The sequence below is a fragment of the Spermophilus citellus genome (genome assembly GCF_964194105.1).
Source record: "Spermophilus citellus genome assembly, chromosome: 4".
Classification (NCBI taxonomy): Eukaryota; Metazoa; Chordata; class Mammalia; order Rodentia; family Sciuridae; genus Spermophilus; species Spermophilus citellus.
The window spans coordinates 106451851-106472166 of record NC_138185.1 but is presented as its reverse complement, the minus strand read 5'-3'; the positions used below and the strand labels follow the sequence as shown (position 1 = coordinate 106472166).

At 46.0% G+C, this 20316-nt stretch overlaps 2 protein-coding genes across 11 annotated transcripts in view; both read right to left on the bottom strand.

The window, feature by feature from the left end:
- Positions 1-73: 73 nt before the first annotated feature.
- MAN2C1 (mannosidase alpha class 2C member 1) lies at positions 74-11488 on the bottom strand. Of its 6 annotated transcripts, XM_081290960.1 has the most exons (26): positions 11298-11488; positions 10900-11025; positions 10386-10509; positions 9296-9366; positions 7795-7972; positions 7329-7518; positions 6018-6124; positions 5745-5855; positions 5091-5183; positions 4889-5005; positions 4619-4714; positions 4376-4521; positions 3886-4009; positions 3439-3560; positions 3234-3319; positions 2955-3110; positions 2652-2749; positions 2361-2455; positions 2003-2107; positions 1758-1914; positions 1502-1645; positions 1046-1155; positions 865-944; positions 583-731; positions 392-501; positions 74-306 (listed from the first exon to the last, which is right to left on the bottom strand). In XM_081290960.1, exons 1-26 carry the CDS (start codon positions 11471-11473, stop codon positions 180-182), a joined length of 3198 nt encoding a protein of 1065 aa, XP_081147086.1. In that variant the 5' UTR covers positions 11474-11488; the 3' UTR covers positions 74-179. The 6 variants fall into 6 exon arrangements, with proteins under 6 accessions (XP_081147086.1, XP_081147089.1, XP_081147087.1 ...); XM_081290963.1 differs by lacking the exon at positions 1502-1645; XM_081290961.1 differs by lacking the exon at positions 3886-4009 and having other exon boundaries at positions 3439-3660.
- A 2004-nt stretch (positions 11489-13492) lies between these two features.
- Positions 13493-20316, bottom strand: part of SIN3A (SIN3 transcription regulator family member A) — a 58846-nt gene continuing 52022 nt past the window's right edge. For 4 of the 5 annotated variants that reach the window (XM_081290958.1, XM_081290957.1, XM_081290956.1 and 1 more), the window contains exons 20-21: positions 16873-17098; positions 13493-14612 (exon numbers count right to left, since the gene is read on the bottom strand). In XM_081290958.1, the coding sequence (XP_081147084.1) occupies positions 14382-14612; positions 16873-17098 (457 nt within the window). In that variant the 3' untranslated portion in view covers positions 13493-14381. The remainder of the gene's footprint in view (positions 14613-16872; positions 17099-20316) is intronic. The other variant, XM_081290955.1, reaches the window with a different exon arrangement.

The window sequence follows — 20316 nt, the reverse complement described above, 5'->3', positions numbered from 1 at the left end:
TATACCTGGGAAGAAGCCATCCCCTTAAGCTTGAGGATGAATTCTTGGGAGTTGGGAGGAATTATCAGCAGGGTTACTGATCCAAGGATTTATTATATAAGAAGTGGCTGATCCTTGTTTCAGGTTTGGGGGGCAGAAATGAGGACTTCCCAAAACTTTCCATAAACAAAACACCATCCTCAGTTTGATGGAGGCTGAAGCACAAGTAACAAGGACCTCACTTGGAAGGGAGAAAAGGTGAGCTTTAGTCGGGCATCTTGAAGGGGCAGGTGGCCAGCAGGATCTTGCCTCTCAAGGAAGTCACAGCTGGAGAACAGAAAGGGCCTATGAGGGCCTGGAGCAGGTAGGACTTCCACCTCCACCTCCATCCCCACCTTGCTGCTTTGCTTACAGGACAGCTTCCTGGACTGGCAGTGATGTGTGCAGCCAGCAGTCCACATGGCTGCCATGGGCCTCATACAGCCTCAGGACCAGTGTGCAGCTCTGGGGGTTGGTCTCAGCCTGGGGAGGGAGGCAGGTGGTAGGAGAGGTTGTGGGTGTGCCCAGTCAGGAACCCCACCCCCAGACCATGCTGCTCCTTGCCTGCTTGACAGTCTCCAATACGACTGCTGGTGATGATAGGGAAAAGGCACTCCAGGTGGCAGCAGGAGCAGGGCCTGGTGCCGGAAGTGCCAATAAGGGGAAGTTGAGGTTGTAGGCAGCAGGGATAACACCAGCATCCTGGAAGGAGCCTGGAACATGACCAGAAAGAGAGGCATGGTGGAAAACGGGCTCCCCCCATGCATCCAGAGGGTGCTGGGGGCCAGACCCCAAGGGCAGAGGTGTCTAGGGCCCAAAGAGAACCCCAGTATCCCCAGAACTCACCCTTGTGAGGCATCAGTGCGTAGGTGAACTCATGGCGCCCCATGTCAGCAGTGGTGTCTGGGGCCTTAGGTGCCCGCAAGCTGGGGTGGGAAAGTATGGACCCAGCTAGAGCTGCTGGAGTTCCATCCTGGGAAGGCCCACACCCCATGCCAGTCCTTGGTGTGGTAGGCACCCCACTCACAGTGAAAGGCTGAGGACACTGCCTTGTACTGATGCGCCATACTTGCTGTCATTGAGCAGAGCCAGCCCAAAGCCATGCTCTGACAGATCCATCCAGCGGTGGGCCCACACCTGAAAGGCAGATTCACTTGGTAGCCCCATTCCCTTCTTTGTGCCCTAGTCTTCAGAGCTTCTGTCACTTGGGTGACAGCAAGCTTTGGAACCCATGATTGAATTCTAGCTCCCACTCAAGGAGACCCCGGGCATACCACCCAACCTGCCTCAGTCTCTGTTTCCTCCTCTGTGAAGTGGGAATAAATGGTCATGAGTATCAAACTAAATTTAAAGCATTAGCACAATGCCTGACATATTAGGAGGCAGAAAATATTGGCCATCTTCCTCGTCCTCTCCCATACCACACAACTAGTCTCCTCGGAGGATCAAAGCCCCTCCTCTTCCCTCCTTCCCCATTTCGGACCTCAAATCGAGCCCAGTCCCAAGAAGTGTTGTAGTGGGTGGGCCGCTGCAGGTGCCCAAACTGGATCTCATAGGTAGCCTGGGGGCTCCGCACTCTGGCAGGGAACTCCACCTTTAGAAACTTGTGGGCCTCATTCCAATGTACCTAGGAGTAGGGGAGAGAAGGGAACAGGGAAGGGAGGGACACACATAGGTTGGGGTTGGCCCCTCCTTACCAGTTACACTTGGGAAAGATGGCCGCACCCTGCCCCTGCTACCTCGGTGTGGAAGCGGACATAGGGGCAGCCAACATCCAGGACAACCTCCTGGCTAAGCCGACTATTGGGGCTGATCTGTAGCAGGAACCAGGCACTGCCCCGAAGGCCACCCTCACTGCCAACTGCCAGGGTCCCTGGCTGGCCTAGGACAGGTTTCCTGTGGGATGAGATAGGAGGCACTAAGCTAGGGCAGCCAGTATTTCCCCAGCTCCCCCCATTGTCTCTAGTCCTGCCCGGCTTTATACCGTGTCTCTAGGTGGTAGTCCATGACATCCCATGCATCCCAGTACAAGGGGACATCATCAAACAGCACAAACTGGTTCCCAAGAGCACCCTCAGCAATGGCCTCCCTGGAAGGACATGGGGATTGGTGTTTTACAACTCTATGACCTTGCTTTCTCTAGCTGCACTTGGTGGGGTAGGAGCAGGTAAGGAGATCCAGAGGACAGGGACTCCTAGCCTGGTTGATGCTATTCTTTGTGTGGGTCCCAACCCAGAGACACTGGTGGACTGCTATGGGCAGTATTGTGGCCAAGGGACAAAAAGAACAGGGTCTGGGATCCACTTGTCAGGCACAAGGAAAGGAGAGTGAGGAGTTGGCACCTGCCAGAGGCCACCAGGACCAGAGATGTCAGGCGGCCAGTTGGGTCCAGGCTCACTCGGATGATGCCATTGTCCAGAGTCACGGAACCATCAGTCTTGAGTGGGAGGGGGCCTTGAGGCTGTGTCTATAAAGGCTTCCTACAACCAACAGCTGCCCCAGCTCCACCCCAGCCCTGCTGGGGCTGTGTAATGCTCCACCCCCTTGTTCCAGGATAGGGAACTCAGAACCCCCAAGTCATTAGGCAGTATCCCAGGCCAGCTCCTACCCCACCAAGAACCACCAGGACTCACCTCTTGTACCACAAACACAGGCTGCTGGGGCAGCAAGGACTGCGGTAAGGTGGGGGTGGGAGCAGAAGCATAGCCCATGCTGGGCACTGTCACCAGAGCTGGGAATGAGGCCTGGGTATCAGTGCAGCCTCCCTAACCTTCCACAAACCTTGCTCAGGTAGGGGTAGGGGTAATGAAGGATATGGCTACTACTCCCCAGCCTGACACACTCCAAGGCAGAGATCCCCAGGGGAGGGTCCCTGCCTTGATCTGTCTGGCCTTGGTCTCTTCTGACACAGTAGCAGTCCACCTCTCAGCTCATACCTAGACAGTGGGCCCCTCCAGGCTTGGGCAAGGACAACACTTCAGTGCGCTTCCAGGGCAGTGTGTTGACAATGAGGAGGCCCTCGGGACCTGGCTCCCCAGCACACAGGGCTGCAGCTGCAGCACTGAGCAGCGTATTCCCATGGGAACGGATATCTGAGGAGAGACTGGCTGGTCATAGGGGGAGGGGCAGTGCATCTAAGATGACCTGAGTGTCCACAAAGGACACTGTGCTCAGACCTGGGTTGGAGAGAGCAGCAGGACTGTTGTCAGCCTCACCTTCATAGTGGCTCAGGGCATCCTCTGCCACCAACTGGATGCAGCTTCCAGTGACCACATCATGGAACTGGTTCAGAAGTAAGAGCCTGCAGGGGCCAAGGGTAGGGAGGGGAAAGGCTGGAGAAGGGGAAGTTGGGAGGGGCAGCCTTAGAGATGTCTGTGGTGAGAGGTCAGGTAGGCACTGGTGGGTAGATGTTAGGCTGACCTCCAGAGGTGCTGTAGCTGTGCTGCTGGGTATAGGAACTGGGCACTGCGGGCCAGGGCTAGGCTGCTGAGCAACTCCACATCATGTAGGATCCGTTCACATTCTCGGTTCCCCTTCTTGATCTGTGCCCAGGTGGAGGGATCAGTCTGGAGTCTGCTCAAGCATCCCAGGACACCTTCCAAAGCCCTTCTTTGCTCAGAACTCCTGATGGCTCCCCAGGGACTGCCAGATAAGGCCTCATGTGGGCAACCTGCCCTAAGTGCTCTCCTCTGCTCCCCTCCACCCAAACCTTCCTCTTCTACAGAGATTGTCCTGCCTCCTGCAAGCTTTCCTGAAGACCAAGTTCTTATACTTCTCTCCTCCAAGCTTCTTCTTGGAACAGGGGCTCTGTCCCTCCCCTCCCTTGCCCTCTGCAGACCTATGGCAGACCAGCAGCCTGGCCCTGACCTGGGCATGCGTGGTGTAAGTGCCGTTGTGCAGCTCCAGGAAGAGCTCCCCGACCCATGTGCACAGCTGTTCTGAGTCACTCTCCAGTGCCTTGAAGAGCTGCCCTGGAGAAGACAGCTGCACCCTGAGGGAGACCACAAGCTTGGGTCTCCCTGCCAGGGGCCACAAAGCTCAGCCTTCCTCTACTCCAAGAGATAAAGAGTCAAGCCCCGACAGGGAAGCCATTCTAGAAAGCTCCCTGCCCATACAGTACTGGACTGGATACCTGGGAGAGTTGCATACTGTGGTGGGTTTGAATTCCTTCCCACCCTCAGCATTTCTCCTCCCTATTTCCAAGTAGGAGTTGGGGAAGGGGGCAAGATTAGAGCAGGATAAGGTCTGTCCAGTGGTGGTGGGGGGGAGCCCCATGTATGAGCAGAAGAAAGGCAACAAGTAAGGGCTAAGAGTAGAGCTTCGTACAGCCAAGGGCTACTAACGGCCCAGGCCTGACCTGGGCAGTCCGTCAGTATTGCCCAGCCTCTTCAAGCGGTCCAGCATGGTCTGAGTGGGGCCACCACCCCCATCCCCGAAGCCGAAGAGGAAGGCACTGTGGTTGGTCCTCCCTTTGTCCCGATTGTTGGTCACAGTCTTCAGCACCTGGAGAGGTGGGAGAAGGTCAATGTGGGTCAGCCTAGGATGGGATATCCAGAATTCTCCAATGCATCCCCCACCCAGTCAATAGGTATCTACTCACCTCCTCCACACTGCCCTGCATTCCATATGAGTCACCAGGTGGGAAGTGAACCAGCACACGGGAGCCATCCAGTCCCTCCCAGAAAAAGCTATGGTGCTGCCAGCAGGGAGACAGAAGCACAGGAGAGTCCAGAGTCAGGGCTGAGGCAGAGTGGGCCTTCCACACCAGCTCCTCTGCCTGCTGTACCATCCTGGTAGAGGTTGTGGTGAAGAGAAAGGACCAGTTAGGATCCAGGCCCATTGTGACCCTGGCCCCCTGAGGCTTGCTCACCGGGAAGGAGTTCACTAAGTTCCAGCTCAGTTTCTGTGTCAGGAAGCGTGTGATGCCACAGCCGCGCATGATCTGGGGGAGCTGCGCCGAGTACCCGAATGTGTCTGGCAGCCAGAACTATAGGGAGAGAATTTCTGGAGCTCCAGGTGGAGCTGTCCCCACCCTCCTCAAGCACAGCCTGGAGAAGTAGCTCCCCGCTTACCTCAGAGCACATCTTCCCAAACTCCTGCAGGAAGAAGTTCTGGCCCTGCAGGAACTGCCTCACCATGGCTTCTCCACTGGGAAGGTTCCCATCCTGGCAGTGAGGGGAGAGACAGGCAGCTGAGATTAGTACTAGATAGGAAACAGGCAGGAGTTCAGGCCAACCCACCCACTGTAGAGAAGCCAGGGTTGGGCTGGGGATGTGGCTCAAGCGGTAGCGCGCTCGCCTGGCATGCGTGCGGCCCGGGTTCGATCCTCAGCACCACGTACAAACAAAGATGTTGTGTCCGCCGAGAACTAAAAAATAAATATTAAAAATTCTCTCTCTCTCAAAAAAAAAAAAAAAAAAGAAGCCAGGGTTGCTCCAACACAATTCTACAGCCAGGCCCCAGGAAGCATTGATCTCTTTGCTCAGGCCCAACTGTCCAACTTCAGGGTGTTGCTGGGAACGGGCCATGCAGATAGCCTGTCCCCTGCTGAAGACCCAACTCCTCTGTAAGTCCCAGATCTTGGGATTCTAGGGACTAATAAGCCCTGCAATAATAAGCCCTTCATGACTTGCAGAAGTCACCAGCACAGCCAAGGGATCCTGGGCCATCTGAGGGAAGGCCATGGCCAAATGTACGAAAGCTGAAGGACTGTTGAATGTACTTACCATTTCCACCCAGGTGCCCCCCACAGGCACAAACTGCCCTCGGCAGGCAAATTCCTGGAGCTGGGCATATAGGCCAGGGTAGCGGTTCTTTACCCACTCTAGCTGCTGAGCCTGTAGGGCAAATGGGGTGGAAGCTGGGCCAAGAATCAAAATGACTCTACCTAGAGTCAAGAATCTAGAGCTCTATGGTGGGTGAGAGTGAGGAGCAACTCTCAGGCTTGAAAACACTCAAGAGCCAAGAGAGCTAAAGGGTTCATGCAGTTGCCCTCTGACCTGGGAGCAGGCAAAGATGAATTCAGCATTCTGTTCCATAAGCCGCAAAGCTGTCACCCAGCTCCGGGCACACTTCCGTACAGTTTCCTTGAAGGGCCACAGCCAGGCTACAGAGGAGAGGAGTAAGGGCAGAGGAGTGGCAAAGTCCCTGGCTCCTCATAGATTTCTGGTCCCTCACCTGCCCCAGCACTTCAACTAGGCCCAACCTGGGCCTACAAATGGCTATCCTAGCTTTCCTCCTCTCTAGGCCCTTTACCCTGCAAAGCCCTGTGGTGCTTCCGGGGATATGAGATAAATTTTTGCAGATTAGGAAACAGAGGCCCTAGGCTGTAGAATAGCCTCAGACTGAGGCTCAGACACCCCAGAAGGAATAGGGATTAGCCTGGACCTGTACATCTGGCAGATACATTGAAACAAGGGCACATCACCCACGATTAACATGTCTGGGAAGGCACTACAGCTTCTCCAGACCTCTAGGCCTTAGCTCCTACCCTTTCAGCCCAGAATCCCTTCATGCTATCTATCTTACACTGTTGCACCGTAGAAAGAGACCTTGTTCTGTGATTCAGATACCATGGGGAACCAATACCATCAGCTCAACTCCTGATCCTCCTTGGAAACCTCACCCTGTATTTGGGCCACCTCAATTAATTTCATATTACTCCTCTCTTGAGGACGTGGGCACCCTAGTCAAATTTCCTTGTTCTTGCCAGGCACGGTGGTGCATACCTGTAATCCCAGTGGCTTAGGAGGCTGAGGCAGGAGACTCTCAAGTTCAAAGCCAGCCTCAGCAACTTAGTGAGGCCCCAAGCAAGTCAGCAAGACCCTGTCTCTAGATAAAATACTAAAAAAGGACTGGGGATGTAGCTTAAGTTTAAGCACCCGTGGGTTCAATCCCCAGAACCAAAACAAACAAAAACGTCCTCATTCTCACTCAAGTGAAATGTCACCTTGTCCAGGGAGCCTCTCTGAATCCTCCAACTCACTTGGGCTTAAGTATCTCTTCTGACTCTCCAGTCTCCCACAGGTCTTCCCTTCACTGTGCTTGCTGGCCTACTCTGTGATCATCAGCCTTTGAAATGCCATCCTTGGTGTCTGGCAAGTGGCCTCATGATGCACCAGATTTTGTTGAGAGAATAAATAAACCTCAGCTAGCATAGCACAGTTCAGTGCCTCTGCCCCCTTGTAAGATAGGGAAACCTAAACTCCAAGGGCAAGAAATTGCTGAGAATCACATTGTACTTCCAGGGCACAGCCAGAGCTTGAAAGGTACTCCTTCCTTCCCAGCCAAACCAGCCAGCTACACCCTACCTGTATCAATGTGGCAGTGCCCCATGGCATGGATGGTATGTTGGCTTTCACCTCCACACTGTCCAAAGAACCTGGAGGCCAGGGCCTGGGCCACTGGGTAGGTCTCAGGCTGGGCAGGGTCACACACGTTCACCATCTGGTTGGCTGTGTACAGGGCCTGGAAGCTGCGCTGGTTGTCCTCCCCAAGGCCCTGAAGCAGGTATCTGCCCTTAATCCCCCTCTCGAGCACAACTCTAGAACTAGGCCCCAGATGACCTCTCAAGTATCCCAGTAGAGACCCCACCACCACCTCAAATCTCTGCTCCTCTTAGGGGTCCCATTCAGCACCATCTCTTTACATAAGGAAACCCTCTTCCTACTCTGGATTCCCAGAGTCCCAACAATCTGAACCAAAACCCCAAAAAAACCCAACTTAGATCTGGAGGTTGGATCTAGAGGACAATAGGGGAAATAGGGGTGTCAGTACCTTAGCAATGCCCAGTAGCAGCTCTAGATCCACTAGGAGCTTGTGGACATCCTGGTGGAATACAGCCAGCTCAGCTCGGCTCAGTCGGAATGTCTTCTCAAGGTCAGGGGCTGCAATCATGCTTCCCTTCCCAGCCCCCAGGAGGCTGTTGCAGGCTACTTCCACATAGAGGGTCAGGCTATAAACACAGGGCAGCAGCCTCAGGCCAAGAGATTGACAGAGGACGCTAGGAGCATAGGGAGGGACACATGGGAGGTATTCAACTGACCCCTCCCCATTCACCTCCAGGACCCACCACCCAGAAGATTCCATGTTATATCAGGTGTGCGTGCAGGAGGATCATGGTAAAAACACCAGGTGAAATCCATTTCCTAAGTGTTCTGCCTTGGCCAGGGAGAATAGTGGCCAAGCTTAGAATCAAGCGAATTACACTGCTTTCTAGCTTCATATTTTCAAAGCTGCTTGCACAAGGAATGTTTGTCTCAGAATCCTCTTTGTATATTAAAGTCATGCTTGGAACTCTCAGGGCTGAGTGTTCATACCAAGCCAACATGGGGTGGCCATTCCTGGGTATGCCATCTCAGCTGTGAAACTGTTCTACTTAACCTTTAGAGAGCAAACTTGGCTTTCTGACTCTCCTCCTACCCCTACCTGGTCTAGCAGATTACCTATTGAGTTCCCAGTATTTTCTTTCAGAACCCTCATTGGTTTTGTAATTATGAGTATTTCTATCTCCTTTTGCTGTTGAGGACATTATTTTTGTAGTATTGGGGACTGAACCCAAGGACATTTTACTACTGAGTCACATCCCCATACATACATACATATATGTATTTATGTATGTATGTATGTTTTGAGACAGTGTCCCATTACATTGTCCAGACTGGCCTTGAACTTACAATCCTCCTGACTCAGCCTCCTGAGTAACTAGGATTATAGGCATGCACTACAATGCCTGGTGAGAACTAGGTTATTCATCATCATATTCCCAGTGTTTGGAACTATTTGAAATAGTTTCAATAAACATAAAATACAATAATGTCTAAGAAGCTTTTCAGATGGTATCATAAAACCCCACATTATGATATGAAATGTTAAAAGTCAGGATGCAAAGTATCAAAGCAGGGCTGGGGGTATGGCTCAGTGGTAGAGGCTTGCCTAGTATGCATAAGGCCCTGGGTTTAATCCCCAGCACTGCAATAAAAAAAAAAAAAAAAAACAAGTAAAAAATTTAGAAGCAATATAATCTCAACTGTAACTTTTTTTTTTTTTTTTTACTAAAATACTGAGAATATGAATGCTGAGATGTTAATAATGGTCATCTCTAGGTGATAAGATAATGGAAGTTAATTTCTTTGTGCTTTTCTGTATTTAGTACAAGAAAAAATCATGTTTTCTGAAAACAAACTATGTAAGATGGATGTATTAGAGGTAGGGGTGCTTTTGAGGTTACTTGGGCCCCTGCTCCTCCTAGATCAATGGGGCACAGGGATTCACTCACCTTCGGGGGTCTCCTTCTCCCAGCTTGTCAGTCAGGACATAACTAGTTTTCTCACCCTCTTTGGTCAACCCCTGGTAGGGAGGGGAGAAGCGAGGGCCTGAGGACTTTGGACAGTTCAAGTGAAATATAAATTGAGGGAGGCCAAGTTCCTTCAAGTGGTCCTTAGCTCCTCTCTTCAAATTAAGGCCAAGATTGACAAATTAGGGACCCCTGGTAGTAGGTGCCTCACTCTCTAGGGCAGCCAGCACCATGACCCCCAAAGAGCACCTTTTTTTATTTTATTTTTAAAAATATTTTTAGTTGTAAATAGATCTTTTTAAATTTTATTTATTTATTTATATGCGGTGCTGAGAATCAAACCCAGGGCCTCACACATACCAGGCAAGTGCTCTACCACTGAGCCACAACCCCAGCCCCAAAGAGCACCTTTTATTAGCAATAAAGCCCATGGTCTTGAGTCCTGGGCAGGGGTTAGGAGGCCTGTGCACACCTTGAATAAATATCAGAAGGTAAACTCCATGAAGTTAGGGACAGGTTTGCTTTGTTCTCTGTGTCCCTAGACTTAGCAGACAGTGCACCAGGAGACCTCTGTCAAGCCAGTGAAGGGAGGGAAGGGCTCTGTCTTCTTTTAGGTCAGGAAGAACAACAGTCCTAAACCCAGATCCAGAGTCCAAGCCAATTTGGAATGGAAGTTGTGTGAACCAGTGAGCAAACCTCTATGTATCTTCTTCTTAATGGACATAAAGACCTATCACATAGGATTACGAAGACTAAACCTGATATAAAACTTTACAGAGTTATATCTAGGGAATGAGATGGGGGAGTAGAAGAAACCTATTACTTCAGGGGAAAATTACATAACTGTCTTATTTTATACTATCTAGAACTGTTGAAAATTCCTCCATATGCATGTACTACATATGATAAACACTAGTTTGCTATAAACTACGGACCCAACATAGTGGTATCCAAGCAGTTACTTCCCCAGTCTTGAAATCCTGAGACCAGTCGCAGGCAAAACCTTAACTGTTGTTCCTTCAAGACAGAGCTGAAATGTGGTCACACCTGGCTCTAGGGCAGAGACCCTCACCTGGACAGGTTCCCCATCACGCCAGACCAGGCCTTCTCCATCACTTTCCCAGCAAAGGTGAACTTCCTGGCCCACCCATGCCTCTGGGATGTTCAGCTCCACCCTGAACCAGCAGGTCCACCATCTGCAAGAGAGACATTTTGATGGGCCTAGGACTGAAGTCCTGTCTGTCCTCTTACTTCCTTGGATTATGTGTCAGCAGGGGTTTGATACTTCCTCCAAGTATCTGAAGCATCACAAGGTACTCAGCTCTGGGCCCCAAGTGGAAACCAGTGATCAGCAAAGTGAGGAAAAAGAGGCAGAGGAATCAGGGGTCCTGATCAGGAAAATAAGGGGTGTCCAGAGAGCATGAAAACTCTTTCATAAAGACTCTGAGGGTCCAGGGAGCTGTTTCCAGCAGAGAGCGCTGCTCTGACCCCAGCAGCTGTCTAGGGCAGAGGATAGACAATGAAGGGCTCTGCCTCAAGGTGGTGAGCAAGCCTGGAAAGGCTTCCGTAGGCTGGGCCTTACGCACGTGGGTCCGAAGGTGTCGCCGACATGTGCGGGGCTGAAGTCCTGTTGGACTGCCTCTTGGTAGGCAAGCCTCTCCGGCGTCAGGAAGCTGGAGAGTGAGGCTACAGGGCAGCTATCCCCGAAGAGCCTAAGCGGGAGGGGACGGTGGGCGCGCGCTTGAGGTCACCCCCTTTCTGCCCGTGAGCCAGCCGGCAGGTGAGAGAAACAAGCTTTCCCCCAGCTCACCGCCATGAGAACTGCCCCGCAGCCATCCCATTCTCTACCCATCTCCTGTTGAGTCCCGCCCTGTCCAATGCAAGCACTCAGTCCCGCGACCCAGCTGGCTACAGCCCGTTTCCTCCTGGAAGGTAAGGCTAAAGCACGAGGGTGCAATGGGCCAACTCCTCGAAAGGGGCACACCTGCCACGGAGGTTACAGTCAGTAAAGTAGACAGGCGACACGAATTTTTCCACCCGCTCCAGCGTGGTGCGCCAGTGCTTCAGGGCTGGCGCCGCCATGATGCGCCTATTCCTCTCCCCGGAAGGTTCTGGGTGTTGCCGGCACGGCCCACAGCCTGGAACCAAAGGTTCCGGCATCTGACGGGCGCCTTCCGGCCCGGGCAGCTTTTCTTGGAACACCGGCGGCTTTGTGGGGCCCAGCCACTGTCTGAACTTCGGGTTAGAAGCTAAGCTTTTGAAGCTCTCTAGTCTCCTCTGAGATAGCAGGCCTCCGAGTAAATCCCTAAATAAAATGGGAAGCTTGGCAAAAGCTCTATAAGGATCTTGAGACAGACTTACAACTTATTCATTTAGCACGACAGGCGGGAGCCTTAGCTGCTACAAACCCAGGGCTGTGAAGCAGCAATCTTTAATTCCTTTGCTTTCTATTTCCAACACCAATTCTGGTTTAGGTATCCTAACATGAAAAGTGTTCTGTTTAACCTGGAAAGTCGCCCAGATGGGTTTTTCCTGATCAGTGGACAGAATGTTAAATAGGAACAGATCTGCACCACAATAAGCCTCTCTTCCATGCTTTATATTATCTATATGTATCTCAACCACTAACTCTTGTTCACCACTAGAAACCAAAAATTTTTGAGATTGCAGATCAGAGTATTGGGGATCCCAATAATGTATTTCACCATACAGGACTGCAGAGTCCATGGAAGCCATAATGCCAGAAGTAATTTCATTCTCATCATCTCTACTGTATTGGAGCAACTAGTATTCTTCCTTCTTTCCCCTTCTGGGTTTGCTAGAATCTTGTCTATAAAAGTATTCAGAAGGTAAAATATATACACATTAGCCCTGATATTTTAGTGGAAATACTGACCAAGTTGACAACAGTTCAAAAGCAAGTCACGTATAAATGTGACCAAGTTCAGAATGTCAAATGTGATTAGGTGCTTAGGACAATACTGTGTAGAGGCAGCAATACCTGTGGCTGACCGGGTCAGGCTAATTTTCCCCCATAGCCCCAAGTCATCATGATCTTTCTTGAGGGGGAGCACAAGGCAATGGGTGAATTATTGCTGAGAAAACCTCAAGTTTTTTTTTTTTTTTTTTTTTTTGTCCCACTGGGGATCAGAAGTCAGGATCTGTCCCAGCTTTGACCTAGAACCTCCTACTCCCACAGGGCTCTTTTTGCCATTCTCCTGTTGTCACCCTGTAACACAAAGCCTAAAAACAGAGATAAACCTTGTGTTTTGAAAATCCAGGAGCCAAACTTTTTCTTTGTGTTGGTGTTGGGGATTTTTAATTAAAAAGTGAACAAAAAAAATACACAAAACACTCTTGATTACAACTGTGACTAGTATGATTAGGGTGATGGTTGCTGGAAAAAAAACCCACCAGATGACTGAGGGCTAGTTAGTCTTTGTTCAGAAAATCCAGGTTATTCACATATAAAATTCCTATCATTCATGTTTAAATGTATGCCAATTTAATTTTATGTGATTAAAAAAATCTCACACTTGGAGTTGCTAAGGAAATTTATCAAATTCTCTCTCTCCCAAGCCCACTTGTACCTCATACCTTATACATACTTCTTTCAAATACTGGTTTGGTATTTTAAGTTGTTCACTCTCATTCCCAATAAGGAGAAGATTAAAAAAAATAGTTGTAAATACAAGCTACATAGCTTAACAAACACCCAATATAAAAAGTATTTCAAGAGAGAAATACATGTACTAAAAAGATTGAAGTATTCTATTTTTAAATTTTTGGGTATTTTGACTTGGGAGGAGTGCAAGTGACTAATGACTACTTAAAGCAAAATTCTGTTTGTACCCTGAAAAAGCAACTGAAGCCAGAATCACTGCTTCACAGCATTTCTCTGGTGAGGATAAGGGACTTGGGTTGAGAATTTATTCCTTAAGAAAGAACCAAGCTTTATTTATGTACCAAAAAAAAAAAAAAAAAGAAAAAAAAAAAAAAGAAAGGAAAAAAAGAAAAGAAAAAAAAAAGTTGGGGGTGAAGGAGAAGACAAAGTTTTACACAAAAGTACTACAATGGTAACTCCCTTTGGTAAAAAGTGTAATAAATGTCTTATACATCTGTTCATAGGTTCTAAATCTGAAGCCACATAGTACTATGGTACACAAGAAGCTAGAGCAATTATGCTAGCACATCAAAGCATATTTCTTTTAATAAAAAATTGACAGTATGTACATTATTTACAAAAAAAGAAAAAAAAAACAAGTTAAAATTGTGTGTGTGTGCATGTGTGTCAGAGTAAAGCTGGTAGATGGCACTAGGGTAGACTAGTAAAGGAGCAGGTACAAAACAGTTCCACGGGAGCTAAAAAGGACAACTGATTTGAACTTGTTGAAGTTGAGAACCAGAGGAGAGAGAAAGGGTGGGCAGCAAGGGATTTGTCAGGAATCAAATCCACAAGATGATTAATCCCTAAGCCAAACTGTGAGTCCCAGATAAAAACCTAATGGGTGATTTTAGATGTGCTCAAGTGACCAGGAGGAAAGAAGAAGAAAAAAAAAAAAAACAAAAAACCCAGATCCAGCCTTTTTTTCCTTTTTGGAGGGAATGAAGAGGAGTGCTGACCATCAATAGTTACAATCCATTTGACTGTTAAGTCCTTCCCCAATCTGTTTTGTAAATGCACCTTCATCCAGTCAAAATGTGAACAGCATCCGGTTTTCCCATCGAAGGTCAGGAGACTATTCGTAGCTCTGCTGGTGTGTGCAAGCAAGCCACATTATCTCTGTGCTTGCATGGACTTCCTTCCCCTCCAGGGCAGGCTAATACTCAGAAATCCCCTGGGAAAAATGCCAGCTCAAGCTTTGTATGGTATTCACATTCCTTATGTGCATCCTACTTGGTGCCAGCTTGCATCAGTGGCCATGTCTCAGGGAGACCAGTGAGGCTTGAAAGGCATTGTCCTTTCTTCTTCAGTGTGTGTGAGCATCAGCGCGCGCGAGCGCGTGTACACACACACACACACACACACACACACACACCCCTCAAGTTATCTTCTCTGGTTTTGCAGTTAAGGGGCTTTGAATACTGTGCCGTATTTGACACGATACTTGTTAATGCTCACAAAGTGCAGGGTCTCTGTGTCACAGGTGGTGGTACAGGGCACCAGGCCCTCCAGCCCCTCACCCATGAGCCACTTGCTGGTCTCCGCTGCCATTTCACGGGGCACATGTTCCTTGGTCCATTTATCTACCCAGGCCTGGAACCTCTGATGTAGACGCTTGCTTACACGCTCATGGGACTATAAAACAGAAAAAAGGAAAAGAAAAAAAAAAAGAAGCATAACCAAAAAATCCCTTAAATACAAAGTTCAATTTTGTCTTAAAGTAGCAGAAGGAAGATGTGGGCTCTTAGATATTACTGGCTAAAAATTAAGTAGGGGAAAAAAAAAAGAAGGCAATAGATATTTTCTGTTAAAAAAGAAAAGAACTTAAGAGCACTATAAGGAGATGAAAACCCATAAAACTTCTGAAGAATTACCAATACAGCACCTGGGCAGAGTAAGCATAATACATCTCAATTTTAGTATACATCAGTATCACCTGGGGAATTTGTTAACAATACAAAATTTACTTAGTCCCACAAATCTGCCCCCCTCTTTTTTATTTGTAGTGTTGGTGATCAAACCCAAGATCTCACACATGTTAACTTAGTTCTACCACTGAGCTATATTCTTCAGACACAAATTTGCATTTGAATTCAGACATGCTGTTTCTAATGTACCTCAGATAAGAAATAATGAGCTCTTGCTGTTAAGTCTTTTCTATCAGCATGGAGATCTATTTCTATGACATACAGTAAAAAGCGAAGGTCTTAAATCTCACTCTCCATTTACCATTATTACCCTACTCTGGCCAACAGAGTCTAGGCACAGACCTTCACTGGTATCCATATGAAAAGCATAGCTCAACTCCCTGAAAAATCTGAATTAGAGACAAGCAGCTATACTCAGTGCCATGAGAAAATACATTAAATTGCTTGCCCTACATCTCTACCTTGAATGTTCTGTAGTCCCTTCCAACTTAACAGTTCCACAGTCTGATTTACCTCCAAACTGAACAATCCCTTCCTGTAAACAGGTGAATATTGCTGAACTTTCAATTTAAGAATAACAACAAAAAATTCCCCAAATTAACCAGGCATCCTTGATGCCTCTTCATTTACCTCCACATTTGACTCACCACCACATCTTGTCAATTCTATCTCCAAATTTTATCTACAATCTAATTTGTACAATTCCACTGCTACCCTAGTAGCCTACTTCTTATTTGTGCCTCGAAGTAGTGGACATTTTCTTTGAATAGAAAAAACTTCTCCCTCAACTCTTCACCACACTGGCTCCTTATATTGTTCAGGCCTTGAACCTCACCTCCTTACAGAAATCTCCAACAAAGCAAGGACTGCATGTCAGTCCCTTGAGCCCTTCATCTGGTTTGTGTCCCTAGTAGCACATGTCATAATACCACATTTGCTCTACTTCATGGTTATGTCCCAGGGCCTGGCACAATACTAAGTACATAATTCATCAGGAAGGTAGCCCAATGGCAACAGAATGTGAAAACAGAGGATCCATGCAAACAAAAGATCAAAAACCATTTGAAAGGTAAATACTGGGAAGAGCTTCACTAGAATGTGGAATCAGGTATTTGCTTTTATGGGTTAAACCATACATCCCAAAATTCCTATGTTTAAGTCCATATATATCCTAACTCCAGTTAGGATATATCTGGATACAGATATTGCACCCAAGAAAAAAACACAAAGATCCAGAAACACCAACAATTGCCAGCTGAACACAAGAAGCTATTTTCCCTTCCAGTCTTCAGAAAGAACCAATCCTGCTGATACACTAATATTGAACTTCTAACCTCGAGAACTTCAAGATATTTTTTTAAGGGGGGGGGGGGGTGTACCAAAGATTAAACTCAGGGGCACTCAACGACTGAGCCACATCCCCAGCACTATTTTTATGTTATTTAGAGACAGGGTCTGTCTCACTGAGTTGCTTAGTGCCTCGCTTTTTTGCTAAGGCTGGCTTTGATCTTGTGATCCTCTTGTCTCAAGCCTCTAGAGCTGCTGGGATTATGGGTGTGTGCCACTGCACCCAAGTTAAATTTCTGTTCTTTAATTCACACAGTTTGGGGTACTCCATTACAAAATCCTTAGCAAACTAATGTACCTGCTTACCCAACACTTCTTAGTTTTAAGAAGAGTTTGTTTTTTTTTTCCTTCCCCTGGTATCAGGGATTGAACCCAGAGCACTTAACCACTGAGCCACATCTATTTTATATTTTCAGACAGGGCCTGCTAAGTTGCTGAGACTGACTTTGAACTTGTGATCCTCCTGCCTCAACTTCCTGAGTCACTAGGATTACAGGTGTGTGTCATCATGATCAGAACAAGAAAGAAGAGGTTTTTAAAAAGAGAAGAAAACAATCAGAACCTCCCCCCACCCCCACCCCACTCATGGCTAAGAAGAGAAATTTGTTACTGGTTCTCACCTGATGAGCCCGGAGCAAGGCAGTTCTTCGATACATGTAGTCCTCTGACTTGATCACATAAACCATCTTGTAGGAATTGAGTTTGAACCTACACTCCAGCTTATCCAGGCTATCCACATTCTCCATGGTCTTCTTGCTGTTTCCTTCTTTCCCTTCCTTTTCCTGTTGTTCTCGACCACGCTGACACTTACGGATCCTGCGAAGATTCCTGCAAAGCAGAAAATGCCTGTAGGATGAAAGTTCATCCAGATGTAGATTTCTATAACTTCTACACCAAATGAGCTTTTCTTATTATATGCCTTCAGAGCACTTTTCACAATTTTAGTTACCTGTATTAAAAAATGTTCAAGTGTTTCATTGTAAAATAAAATAAAAAGTAAATGGCAAAGATACACAGAATTTTAAAAAGTAGCAATTGTCAATCATCACACTCAACTAGGATGTTTTTCAAATGACAAAATATGATCATACTATATATTTTATTCAACCTTTTTCTTACTGTCATGATTTTTTTTTTTTTAATTTTACTACATAGATTTCTTTCACTCCCTCCCTCCCTACCTTCCTGGTACTGGGAATTGAACCCAGGGGTGCTCTATCACTGATATATGCCTTCTAGTCCTTTTTATTTTTTTGAGACAGGGTCTCACTAAGTGGCTGAGACCTCAAACTTGTGATCCTCTACACCAGCCCCCTGAGTAGCTGTGCTGGCAGATGTCACCACCATCCCAAGCTTTTTCATTCTCTTTAACTACTACAGAGTAATAACTTAACCACATAATAGAAAATAATTTGAAGGCCCATTTTTAATTTTTTTCCGAAAGATAGCTTATACCCATTGCCATTTTAAATAGGTAGGAATGAAAATAATTTACAACATCAATGGATGCAAAAGGAGTGGGGGAGTAGTGTTTTTAGCCTAATTCTCAACAACATTCAGTGAAGTCAGGTTATCAGGTAGACAATGGTTTTGTTTCCCATAGTTTGCTATTAAAAACATTGTTTCAGGGGCTGGGGATGTGGCTCAAGTGGTAGCACGCTCGCCTGGCATGCGTGCGGCCCGGGTTCGATCCTCAGCACCACATATCAACAAACATGTTGTGTCCGCGAAAAACTAAAAAATAAATATTAAAATTCTCTCTCTTTAAAAAAAAAAATTGTTTCAGTGAAGATGATCTTTGTAAACATGATTTCCATCTGATAGCAATGCTTATGTCAAGGACTTTATTTTTTTTTTTTTTTTTTTTTGGTATTGGGGATTGAACCCAGGACCACTGAGCCACATCCCCAGCCCTTTCTTGTAGTTTATTTAGAGACAGGGTCTTGTTGAGTTGCTTAGGACTTCGCTTTTCTTTTGCTGAGGCGTGTGTCATCATGATCAGAACTCAAATTCCTCCTGCCTCAGCCTCCAGAGTCATAGGGATTACAGGTGTGCACCACCGTGTCCAACACTCTCAAGGACCTTTGAACACATTTGCAATCAATGTTAAGATTTAAGTTTTCAGGCAAAACTACAAAATGTGGCAAAAATGATAGCAGCAACCATAAACTTGACAAGCTAGCTTTCCAACTTAAAGATGTGCTTGATGAAATCAGTGGCAGCATTAGTGAGCATGCCTTTGGGGGTGAGGGTATAAAATGTATATGAAATATAGTATTATATAAAGTAATACTATATATAGTATATACATAATATCTACTATAAAATATAGTATTTTGTGAATAACTCAGTAAACTAGTATCTTCCAAATAACCAATCACATGAAGTTATGAAATCATGAATGAAAAAAAAATTCCTTCAAGGTGTAAGATAAATCAAAGGATTTTCACATAATTATATGAAAAACTCATTGATATTGCAACTAACCTTTATGAAATTTTTAAGTTTTGTTGTCATCTCAAAGAATATTACAATTATGTGAAAACAGTCCTTTTCCAGCTAGATATGTGTGTCAAGCCAGATTTTCTCCACTTATTTAATACAACTGATTGAATATAGAAGCAGATAGAAATTCAGCTGTTTTATTAAGCCAGACATAAGAGATTTGCAGAATAATAAACAATATTACTCCACCAATTTTGTTTTGAATTAGTGAATTAAACATTTTAAACAATCTTCAGTTTTGGTTTCTAATACAGTAATTATTATCAGTATAATCCCCCTTCAGGCCAACCTCAGCAATTTAGTGAGGCCCTAAGCAACTTACACCCTGTCTCAAAATAAAAAATAAATCAGGGCTGGGGATGTAGCTCAATGGTAAAAATGCCAATGGGTTCAATCACCAGGATAAAAAAAAAAGTTGTGTTTATTCTGATTTGGTTTGTGTGTAAGGAGGTAAAATTTTTAGCATTTAATCCATGTCTATATTTACATGTCTTTTAAATTAGAAAATGCCTTTTTTTTTTTTTAACGGCAGATATGGTGACACACACCTAAAATCCCAGAGGATTTTTTGGGAGGATGAGGCAGGAGAATCACAAATTCTAGACCACCTTTGGCAACCTAGCAAGATCCTGTTAAAAAGTAAAAAGGGTGGGGATATAGCTTACTGAAAGTGTGTACCTGGGTACCAAAAAAAAAAAAAAAAAAAAAAAGGAAAAAAAGAAAGTTGTTTTTTTTTTTTTTTTACTATATATGTTCTTTTAGATTTTACCTTTAGTCCATATTTGGGGAAAAACCAAACAAACAAAAAACAGTGTTATCTTGAAATTCATAAGATGTTGCTCATTGCAATTCTTAACATTTGCCTAAACCTAAGCATTGCCTGATGAGTTATTAAACTTCATAGAAAACATGTGCTGTATGAGCTATTCAAATGTGTTCTATTCAAATATTATTTTCAGATGGAAGTATAAACTAATAGATATAATAATTAAAAGAGCAATTCTGAGTTAGTTTTTGATGTTTGGGGAAAAAAGGGGGGGAGGACAATATGTTTTATGTGATCCTTTTGACTCCATTTGCTGATTGTACTGTACATTGGCTGTTTGACCTGTGACCAGTTACTTCATTTATTTTATAAACAGCCAATTTTATTTTATTTTTTTTTAAAGAGAGAGAGAGAGAGTGAGAGAGTGAGAGTGAGAGTGAGAGAGAGAGAGAGAGAGAGAGAGAGAGAGAGAGAATTTTTAATATTTATTTTTTAGTTTTTGGCAGACACAACATGTTTGTTGGTATGTGGTGCTGAGGATCGAACCCGGGCCGCACGCATGCCAGGCGAGTGCGCTACTGCTTGAGCCATATCCCCAGCCCCTAAACAGCCAATTTTAAATTCCTATGAGAGGCACCTTTTTCTATCATTTAACTTATCAGTGCCTAAAATTATATGGTCTTAATGGTTGTGCAACACTAACATGTACACTTTGCCTTACATTTTTGGTAGGTAGAAGTGAGGATCCTATTTTATGATTTTATCTCTCAGTAGCTCAGGAATATGAGAATTA